Source organism: Lactuca sativa, chromosome 8 (genome assembly GCF_002870075.4).
Source record: "Lactuca sativa cultivar Salinas chromosome 8, Lsat_Salinas_v11, whole genome shotgun sequence".
In the NCBI taxonomy this organism is placed as follows: domain Eukaryota; kingdom Viridiplantae; phylum Streptophyta; class Magnoliopsida; order Asterales; family Asteraceae; genus Lactuca; species Lactuca sativa.
Genome location: NC_056630.2, coordinates 325,048,298 through 325,059,921, shown reverse-complemented (window position 1 = coordinate 325,059,921; position 11,624 = coordinate 325,048,298). Strand labels below are relative to the sequence as shown.

The 11,624-nt window shown below is 34.0% G+C and overlaps 1 protein-coding gene across 1 annotated transcript; it reads right to left on the bottom strand.

Moving 5' to 3' along the window:
• Positions 1 to 1,104: 1,104 nt before the first annotated feature.
• LOC111907200 (UDP-glucuronic acid decarboxylase 2) lies at positions 1,105 to 4,018 on the bottom strand. The gene is made up of 7 exons (XM_052766818.1): positions 3,134 to 4,018; positions 2,773 to 2,915; positions 2,442 to 2,521; positions 1,942 to 2,025; positions 1,759 to 1,833; positions 1,568 to 1,660; positions 1,105 to 1,441 (listed from the first exon to the last, which is right to left on the bottom strand). The coding sequence occupies exons 1-7, from the start codon at positions 3,736 to 3,738 to the stop codon at positions 1,214 to 1,216; spliced, it is 1,308 nt and encodes a 435-aa protein (XP_052622778.1). The 5' UTR covers positions 3,739 to 4,018; the 3' UTR covers positions 1,105 to 1,213.
• Between the last annotated feature and the right edge of the window lie 7,606 nt (positions 4,019 to 11,624).

The window sequence follows — 11,624 nt, the reverse complement described above, 5'->3', positions numbered from 1 at the left end:
ATATGTTTCTTATCCACCCATATATTGTATGCATCTTTTTCTCCGCATACTGTTTTTTGTCAAATAAGAAAATAAACAGTATTGGTTTTTTTGTCAGGTGTGCATAAAAAAAAAACAAAAAAAAAAAAAACAAACCCTGAATCATAAAAATCTCTTTTGGTCTAGTGTTGCATTCACTCTTTTACAAGTTACATTTTGGTGCTACTTTGTTTAGCAGATTTTCTTGGTGCAATAACTAATATACTCATTATATTTTTAATAATTACCAACAGAATAACAATTTAATATTTTTGTAAAACAATTACATTCAATAATGTCATGGTGTGTTCTTCAGGACTATGTTTTTGTTATTATCTATGTTATTTTATTTTTGTAACCGTGGTTCCCATGAGTTATAACTTATTACTCTAATAAATCAAGATTTTTTCTGCCACATGCCAATCATTCATTAGTTTGATATTTCTTCTTTTATGATATTTTTGAAATAAATAATATCTACATTTCAATTTCTGATTTTTATTTTATTTTTAAAATTAAAAATCCACATAATACTTTTATTTATATATATTTATATATGTAATATATTAAATGTAATGAATGTAATAGTAAATTGCAATAATTATGTTTTTTTTTCTTTCCCTATTCTAAATCTTAATTTTAAGGACAAAATGGTTGATAGTTTCCAACACACATCAATTTGATTATGGAATTCAAGGCATCTACTCCTCTATTTTATCCAAAAAAATCACAGTGATGTTTACATTGATTTAAAATACGTCAATAGTTTTTTTTTATTACTATAGATTGAATAATGTTTAACTTTTAGAAATTTATATTTAACTTTTTTTAATCAACCCGTATAATATACGTATTTCATATTAATTAGTTATTAACAATAATCATATGCTCGTAGCGTCAGTCTTGATCCGGCTAGAATAGAAATCTTTGATCAATGTTTTTTTTCAATATAAACTTACTTTTCAGCATTTCTCTCATCTTTTCCAAAAAATCTAGAATTTATAAGTGTTGTGTGTCTCAGAATGCATATTTGCTGATCTTTTTTTTTCAAAGCACATACTATTTCTTAAATTATAACAAAGAAAGTATAAGTTAGGTAAAAATTCATTGATTCGGAAAAAAAAAGTAAAGAATAAAACTAGTATACAATATTAGGAATAAACAGTTATACAAAAACCCAGCCCGACTGGCTTGACTATGCTGTGGTGGTGGTGGTTGTAGGTTCCTTCAACTTTTGATCACCAAAAATGCGTTGCCTGAAGTCAGCAACCATCATAGGGAGACCCTTGCGAAGAGAGACCTTAGGCTTCCATCCCAAAAGCTCTTTAGCTTTAGTAATATCTGGCTTTCTTTTGTGTGGATCATCTTCCGTGTTTGGCCTGAACTCTATTTTCGCTTCCGAGTCTATTGTCTCCTGGACCACCTGATGTGTTTGTGTTGACCATCACAAATTGTCAAAATTTATTTGTGGGACCAAAGCATGAATTACACATTTTTACTCGATTTTGAAAAAGTGGAAATAATTAAAGGATATATAATATGTATATACCTTGGCGAGTTCGAGCATGGTGAATTCACCGGGGTTTCCAAGATTGAAAGGTCCGACATGTTCTCCTTCCATTAATCGTATTAGACCTTCAACCTTCGGATCCAATTCAAACAAAAGGTTGATTTTTCATGATGACAATTGTGATATGTGATATTAAATACAAGTGCGAGATATATAGAGATAATACTAACCAAATCGGAAACATATTGGAAACTTCTTGTTTGGTTGCCATCTCCGTAAACAGTGAGTGGTTCTTTCCTTAGTGCCTGCATCCATGGTTTAGAATCATAAAATGGTTGCAAGTGATAGAATATGAATCCACATTGAAATAGAAATAGAAGCATAAATTAATAACAGCATATCTAAAAACCCACCTGAGCAACAAAGTTACTAACGACACGTCCATCGTCGATGCACATCCGAGGACCATATGTATTGAATATCCTCGCAATCCGTACCTACAGTACATTTCAATTTTCACAAACTTTCAAACAAATAACACTTTGCACAATTTTAACTTTTTCTTTTTCATTTAAAATAAAAGGTTCCACTATGACACATCACTTGACTTTTTATTTAAGCATTGTATTTCATTTATTTTGTTGTTGTTATAGATATTCTTTTACAAAATGACAAAAAATCACAATACTTTGGGAATTATAACCAACTAATGAAGACTTAAGTGATAAGTCAATCTGATATTTTAGCGTTTACATTAATTCCAATATGAAACTATTGATTATTGTTTTTTTTCAAAAAAAAAAAAAGAAAAAACCACCAAATTCCAATATAAAAGAGTTGATATTTTCAGAATATGGTGGGACCTTAACAATATTTAAATTTAGGTAAAAGATCTCAAAATAAAAAAACAAACCTCGACGCCTGCACCTCTATGGTAGTCCATGGTCAACGTTTCTGCAGTACGTTTTCCTTCATCGTAGCAGCTTCGAACACCTGTCAAACAATGTATCCTCAGATCTTCGTTTTTTTTTTCTCATATTTATACATTCTTCCCCATTTTGCCCCTCAGATCCCCCAAATTTACCACACAAATTCATACAGCAAGTTCAGAAACCAATCAGAGAACTGCAAATGGTGATGTAAAACATTCACCATTCAAATCCCTGATTGATCTAATTACAATTAAATATGGTGATTGGTAATCTACCAGATTTTATCCTCAAGAAGAAGAAGAAAGAACTGACCGATAGGATTGACGTTGCCCCAGTAGGTTTCGACTTGAGGATGTTGAAGAGGATCACCGTATACCTCACTGGTGCTTGTCAGCAAGAAGCGTGCTCCGATCCTCTTTGCTAACCCTAGCATGTTTAATGTTCCCACTACGTTCGTTTTGTGAGATCGAAATTCGAATTAAGGAATCACCAACGGAAAATAAGTAATAATCAAATATGAATATGATTCGAAAACAGAAAAAAGTAGTAGTAATCAAACGTGGATGATTATTGATTAAGATACCTAGTGATTGAAATTAAGAATTCACAAAAGAATTAGTAATAATAAAATGAAAGTTTGAAGTTAAATGGCGACGGAATGAGAGTAATTAAGGATATGATTGTCTTGATGGGATTGTATTTGTAATGAACAGGGGAAGCAGGGCAAGCAAGGTGATAGATCTGATCGACTTCAAGTAGTAAGGGCTCAACAACATCATGTCGAATTAGCTCAAATCGAGGGTTCCCAAAATGATGCATCACGTTATCCTTATTTCCCGTGAAGAAATTATCAACAACAATCACGCTATCTCCCCTCGCAATCAACCGATCAACCAGATGACTTCCGACAAAACCTGCGCCACCAGTCACCACAATCCTTAACCCCTTTCTTTTCAGCCCTAAAGGAATCTTCCCGCCCATATTGAACGACTCGATTCCAGCATGAAGAACGGGTCGTCTCGGGTTTGTCATTTGGACCGATTCAGAGACGGAGTAGGCATCGGGCATGCGGCCTGTGGAGGTATCGGTGGAGGAAGGAAGGATCGCGAAGACGGAGGTGGCTATGGCAATGCCGACGAGGACAAACACAAGGCGTTGTTCCCGGAGCATGTAACGAACAAGGCGAGTGACAGCGAGCCATGGCTTGTTGGGCTTCGGCGAGTAAGAATCCGACGTGGGTTGAGGCTCGTGCCGCCTGTATGTCAACTCAGATCCCATCTTATTGTCGTGTAACTATGTGTTTCTCTCTCTATATGTGTATAGGCAGAGAGAGAGAGAGAGAGAGAGAGAGAGAGAGAGAGAGAGAGGTAGTGGAGGGCGGTATATATGGAGAAGATGTCTGATGGCGGTGGTTTAAACTCTCCGGTAGGTGACTGAGAAAGGACGAATAAAATAAAGCAAAGAGTAGGTTTCAAGTAGGAGAGCGTTGCGGAAAGTTTCTTTCTTTGTGTACCTATTCGATATCTCTTTCGAATTTACAAAAATGTCCTTGTATTTAAAGAAAAAAAAAACTTAAATACTAAATATTCATGATTTTGTGAAATTTAACATATTCGGTACATAGGATGATACTTTACTTTTGATAAAATTTATCTAATATGATATACATTTTGTTTGTTTTAAATAATGTTTTTTTTTAATTATTATTATCCAACAAACATTATGTTCAAAAATTAATTATTTAAATTAAACAAAATTACACCATTAGTCATATGGTTTCCAAAATATATGTAATCATGACTGCTATTAAAACTTCTATGTCCCCGATAGTTTCAAAACTTGTTCGTCTAGACCATTTGGCTACATCCGTTCAAATAAAACCGTTAGTTCATCCTAGGTGGCCTCCCTAGTTTACGTGGTTTGTCATGTCCGTAGTGGAATGATGTTAAATGTTTACATGGGTTGCCATATCGACGCCGACTTTTTGCTTCTCACATTGACCATTTATCATCTCCATTGTCGATCTTGTTCCCACTCTATTTCACAATTGCAAATATAAACATACAAATATCTCTCATTCCTCCACATTCACTCGTCGTATCAACAATGATTTGAAGAAGAGTTTTTCAAAACCTTGATAAAACTCACCTATTGACATACACGTCTTCCCCCCTCAAGAAGATTTTTAAAAAAGGGTTAAAAAGGCGAAAACTAGGGATTTTAGATGGCGAGTTCTTCAAATCCTAGATAAACACTCAACTTTGTGCTTGATTTAATATTCAAAGCAAAAACATACATATAACGACTAATTTATATAGACATTATTTATACACTAGTCGATTTCCATAAAATACAACCATTGAGTAACTAACCTTTACATTGTAGAGCTTCAAATTTAAAAAAAAAAAAACATTCTAAACCCTAAAAACCTCCACAAAAAAAAAACCAATTATAAACCTCAGACTTTCATCATTCTTCTAAGTTGCATATAATCTCCTTCCTCGTCTCCAATATTTCCTCAAGAAGCCTCCACCAGATTTATCAACTCGACAACGATCTACAGATCATTTTCGATGCATTGACACAGATGTCCTTGTGCTATGATCCATTTAAGCAAGAGAGAGAAGCCGACTAACTAGTTCCTTACTTGCATGTTGATTTGATACTCTCCTAATATTTTTGTCGTCATATCCAAACCTGTTTTTCTTTTCTTTTGTTCCTTCCACATATCATGTTCGATTGCTAACATGGGGTAGTCGTTGAAGAGCATCATTCTTGTCACTTGTTGTTGATGATGATAATGGTTAGTTGGTTAATCTTCTTTTAGAACTTCTGGTGAAATTAACATTTGTTCGATTGTTTAAATAGAGTATTTAATACCACCTTGGTTATTTAACGCATTAATAACAATATGAGCTTTTGGTGGTTTAAGACACTTTGGCACTTTCTTCGTTAGAAAAATAAATTAGGCATAGCTAAGGTAAAGGAAAATGGTCGTGATTAGATGCAATATATTTGATAGGTTATGTTATACTACTTTTATGAATTTTTTGAATTGATGCAAATTTTATTAATCATTTAAATAGACTTTCAACAACAACAACCCAAATATGACTGTTAAAAAGTACAACAAAGAGCTTGTGTTGCATTTTTGGGACAAGTTTCAAATGGGGGGATAAAAAAGTCAGCTCTTCGTGTTGACAAATTATGTCTTACTATATATGAAGAGTCAACAACCAAAATGATACGCGATTTACAGAGGATTGCTCCAAGTTTAGAAAGGATAAGAACATTGGGTTATCATCATCTTGTCCGTTATGTTCTGTGGGACCCATTAGCAGAGGTATGTGGGTTTGGAGAAAAGGTGGAGGGGTTTGGAAGCGATACCAATGACAGTGAAAGTGTGGGATCATAAGTATCATCATCCTGTTATCAATAGATTTGAATTCACAATTTCCTTATGTTTTTTACAATTGCTGATTGATTGCAACTCCCATGACAAATTTGTATTGTAATAGGACTTTAAAGCATTCACCGCTTCTTTCCCTCTCCTAACCCTAACCAAATCCACTACGAACGGGGTTGAATTTCTAAACAAGCATCTCTCTGCAAAAATGTTTCATGACAAATATAGCATGAACCCGGTTCTCGATTTCCTCCGTACCCACGCCTACACGCGTAAGGTATTAATAACACTCAAAACCCTGGAATTCTTCTTGATTGACTTGTTTGATTAAAGTTCTGGACCAACAATTTTGAGTTTATTATTTGCAAACAATGATGATGAATGGTATAATCCAAAACCTGAATTCTCTTTAATCTATGTTAAGAAAGGTTTGTGTAAAAGAAATAGAAAGGAAGAAATATGAGAGTATTATTGGCGATGAAGTGAACATGTAAAAAAACGAGCTTATTAACTCTTATGTAATGTCTAGTTTATTGGTTTGATAATGGTAGTTATAGTTTGCATGAAATAGTGTTTTTTTTTTTTTTTTTTTTTTTTTTTTTTTTTTTTTTTATATATATAATTTTAGTTTGTACGAAATAATCATGTCCTTTTGTTGTAAATATAGTTTGCATCAGACATAGTGATTTTCTTAGAAGTTAATACTAAGGTTCTAAAATTCTCTTCATGGCTTCGCCATGACTCCAATGCTTGAACTTGCCGCTACGCTTTAACAACATGACGTCTTAAGTCATATATGTAGATAGAAATGAATTATCATAGAATATATATATATATATATATATATATATATATATATATATATATATATATATATAGAGAGAGAGAGAGAGAGAGAGTTATTAATTATATGCAAAATTGTCGCCTTATATCATGCCTTACAAACGACATTGATACGTGTAGATAGTACTAGTTTTAATCCTACTAACTTAAACACAAAGACAAACACACGAAAGATAGTGTACCTATCGATTGGCAGTTTAGTTCAGGTAAGTATGGTATCGAACATAGGGAACGGTAAACAATTAAAATAAATACTAATATTATCTAAATAAAACAAATATAATAAAAGGTTTTTCTCTAGTTTTGCAAGACTAGAAACTTAAGCAATCACTAAACACTTAAATAAAGAGCAATTAACAACTAAAGGAGAAACAAAAGACAAATATATTCAATAAGATAAAAGAGACTTCCGTTTAGATTTGATTCACTTATTCTTATGGTTGTTTTTTTTTGGCAAGTGCAATGGATTAATATATCAATGGTCACCGATTTCTAATATGATTAGGTTCATGTTCACTATTACTAATTCTTTAGCAAACAAGTTAATTCAAGCAATGATCAAGTGATTAAACTAACAAGTTTCCTAGTGTTCAGTTCGAATCAAGTAAGACTTGTAATTATAGTTAACTAAATTGGTTTATTCAATTAACTCATATGTGGTTAGTCATCACACATGCTCACACATTAACTTACTTATTTTATAGTTAAGCCTAGGTTCATGTTCACTAATACTAGGCATACAATCTTGTTTTCACAAAACTATAAAATTCAAGCGATCAAGAAGATATTCATACAACTCAATATACTTGGTTATTAACAGAAAATAATTATCATTAACACATAAGGATCTTTTAATAAGCTTAACAAGATAAATAACCAAATCAATATAATCCAAGCCACTTAATCAAACCATTTTCATAAGATCCTCTACATCTAAACATAAGTATGGACTTTAAGCCCATAACTTCAACAAATAACATCATAAAAACGAAATTCATCAATGTAGAAAAAATGTAAACAAGAGAATTAAGTAAATTACTAATGATTTTTCCTTTAGATCTCTTCAATTCCAAGCCTCTAGTTGAATTTTGAAAACCACAGCTTCTGAGAACCTCTCCGGCCTCCAATAGTTGCTAAAAACCTCCAGCAAAAGTTAGGGTTTTGAATGAAAACATTCTATATATATATATTCCAAAAATCAGCTCCAACTCGTCGAGTTTTATGGACAAACTCGTCAAGTTTTTACTTAACACGCGTGTAAGACAAGACACTAATTTATCGGGAATTTTAATCTCTACTCGTCGAGTTAGTTGAATAAACTCAATGAGTTCTTCTTCAAATTTGACTTCTTTCTTCAAAATCCAATTTCCAAGCTTCCAATTGCGAGATCCACTTCCTTTCCCATCTGAGCATGACTTTATTGTTGAAAATGAACTTTTAGCATAATTAAGCACCTTTTGTTCACTATTTGAGATAAAATTGACATAAAGTATTAAGATAATGCATGAATTTTATGATTAATATGCCCATATCAAAATACCTCACACATGACTTTTGCTTACCCCCAAGCAAAATTAAATTTTAGCACACTAATATCATATAAGACAATCCCAATCAAACCAAACCATTATGTGAAGATAGCAACGCATGCATTTGTGTCTAAAATTTTTCCTAAGGACCCCATAATCCTAAATACTAACAATCCTAATAAACATTCATCCACTTCTTTTGAACACCGCTCATTTTATGCATCCCTCCAAATCCATCCACAAAAAACTTTCTTAAACTCAAGGAATATATGGTTAAACCCCCAAGCACACATACGGAAAAATAACCCAGAAAAGAAAATTACAATAAAAATAAAATACTTGATAACTTGAATCTTCACTAATTTGCAGCTTTTCTTCAGAATATTTCTTCGTTCTTCATAGCTTGTAGATTCTTTCAAACATTTCATCACTCTTTCTTTTTCTTTTTCTTTTGTTTTGTTTTCAACCACACTTTTTTCACTCAAACTAAAAACCTAGAAAAACATATGCTTACGCAAGGGGATTTAACTTCATCCTTTATTGATTAAAGGCATTAGTCTCATGTGTAATGACTACTTAAGCTTTTCTGGATACATTTCAAGTACACGATGCTAAACATTTTGCGTCCCTCAAACTAAGCGAGGTTGTGTTTTTGTTCTATGATTTCACTAGAATAAAAGGGGCCACAAATGCACTATAACGTATGTTGGTTCAACTAAACATTTAGGTTTTTAAGGAATCATCAAACACAATACTAGCATGGAACGCTAATTGCTTTTACCATGATTTTCTAAATTAACCCTAACAATTTTTTCATACAAATTTTTTTATTCAAACCTAGGATTCTAATGTAACTAATGTAACCACCCCCTACCCCACACTCAATTTGTGCAATGTTCACATTGCATGTTATGCATGATAAAGAATATAAAAGTAAAGGGAGAATTAGAACAAACTCCCATGGGATAAAAGTTGCAAGGTTGATATTCTTCTTTTTAAGCTCCATTTTAGCTGACTTTGGCATGGGAACAACTCATCTACGCCTTGGGTGTCAAACGTCTCGTGTGGTTGACAGCTCTAAATATAAGACAAGCCCAATCAAACCAAACCATTATGTGAAGATAGCAACGCATGCATTTGTGTCTAAAATTTTTCCTAAGGACCCCATAATCCTAAATACTAACAATCCTAATAAACATTCGTCCACTTCTTTTGAACACCGCTCATTTTATGCATCCCTCCAAATCCATCCACAGAAAACTTTCTTAAACTCAAGGAATATTTGGTTAAACCCCCAAGCACACATACAGAAAAATAACCCAGAAAAGAAAATTACAATAAAAATAAAATACTTGATAACTTGAATCTTCACTAATTTGCAGCTTTTCTTCAGAATATTTCTTCGTTCTTCATAGCTTGTAGATTCTTTCAAACATTTCATCACTCTTTCTTTTTCTTTTTCTTTTGTTTTGTTTTCAACCGCACTTTTTTCACTCAAACTAAAAACCTAGAAAAACATATGCTTACGTAAGGGGATTTAACTTCATCCTTTATTGATTAAAGGCATTAGTCTCATGTGTAATGACTACTTAAGCTTTCCTGGATACATTTCAAGTACACGATGCTAAACATTTTGCGTCCCTCAAACTAAGCGAGGTTGTGTTTTTGTTCTATGATTTCACTAGAATAAAAGGGGCCACAAATGCACTATAACGTATGTTGGTTCAACTAAACATTTAGGTTCTTAAGGAATCATCAAACACAATACTAGCATGGAACGCTAATTGCTTTTACCATGACTTTCTAAATTAACCCTAACAATTTTTTCATACAAAATTTTTTATTCAAACCTAGGATTCTAATGTAACTAATGTAACCACCCCTACCCCACACTCAATTTGTGCAATGTTCACATTGCATGTTATGCATGATAAAGAATATAGAAGTAAAGGGAGAATTAGAACAAACTCCCATGGGATAAAAGTTGCAAGGTTGATATTCTTCTTTTTAAGCTCCATTTTAGCTGACTTTGGCATGGGAACAACTCATCTATGCCTTGGGTGTCAAACGTCTCGTGTGGTTGACAGCTCTAAATATTTTGGAAATAGCTTATTGGAATCGCCTAGAAATGGGCTTCGTAAATGTATATATTTCCCGCCTCAAGTGTAATTAAATTGAAAACTTGAAAATAAAAGACTGAGCAACTCACCGAGTTTTATATGGAGACTCGTCGAGTTGGATCATGATTTAGCAGAAAACGCGAAATTCCATTGGAACTCATCGAGTTGGTGTGATGCACTCGACGAGTTTTTGGCTATGTTCAGGCAATTTCTCCTTTCTTCTCCAGATCCAATTTTGTGTTCAAGGAGGGTATTACGGTAATATATCTCAACCTCTCCTTCTCCAGTTCCACTTCCTCCCGTACCACCTTGTCTTGCCCTCTAACGTTCCTCCCAATTTCGAATGTAAGGGTAGTCGGGAAAAGTTTCATTGCATGATATGTTCATGTGACTCATCATATTGTGACAACCCGAAATTTCAATCTTGTACAATTAATCAATTCAATCAATATTCAACTTGTTTCGTCGATTTCTAGTGCTATTCAAGGGGTCATTTAAGTGTTCTAAGCTTGTATGTATAACCAAGGTTGAGTTTAGGAATGAGTCGGAGTGTTGAATAGTGAAAAATTGGGCCATACACACCTCTTGGAGGAGTGTACAGCCGTACGCACGGGTGTGCGGCCGCACACCCACTCCCTTGGCAGCACACTCACATTTGTGCAGAACCTTTACCCCTATATAAAGGGTAGCCCCCTTCCTTTCATTCCTTTAACACCTTGGCAACACACAACATCATTTCCTCTCAAGTTTCTCCAACTTTGAACCTTCCAAAGCTTCAAAAACGTGAGTAATCCATCCCTTAGCTTGTTATACTTGAAGAACCTCTTGATCTAGGCCTTGAATCATGAAAGTTCCGTCATGTTCTTCATCTCGTTGAAGGTGTGCGACCACACACTCGTGTGTGCGGCAGCACACCTGTGTGTGCAGCAGCACACTCCTATGTACGACAACACACTCCTGTGTGCGGCCACACACTCATGTGTACGGCAGCACACTCATTTGTGCGACCATACACACACACACCATAGGACCACAAACCCATATCTAAGACCCTAAACTTGTACTACAACCAAGTATGGGCCTAGGACACTTCATGGATGCAAGTATGGACCTTGAAAACACCATTAAAGTGGCCATACACCTCACTCATTCATTCCTTTGAGGTCTTAACACTTAGGGCAAGTAGTCCCAAGTTCTTAGAATGGTTCTTAGTCACATCTGTAACAACGTAAATTTCAAAACAAATTTTTCATTTTTCATTCAACC

Excerpts from the sequence above, each read along its gene's own strand:
- LOC111907200 (XM_052766818.1), bottom strand. The coding sequence starts at position 3,738 with ATGGGATCTGAGTTGACATACAGGCGGCACGAGCCTCAACCCACGTCG. Across the intron at positions 2,026-2,441 it reads ATAGAGGTGCAGGCGTCGAG|GTACGGATTGCGAGGATATT; the intron begins GTTTGTTTTTTT and ends AATGTACTGTAG. Across the intron at positions 1,442-1,567 it reads CCATGCTCGAACTCGCCAAG|GTGGTCCAGGAGACAATAGA; the intron begins GTATATACATAT and ends CAAACACATCAG.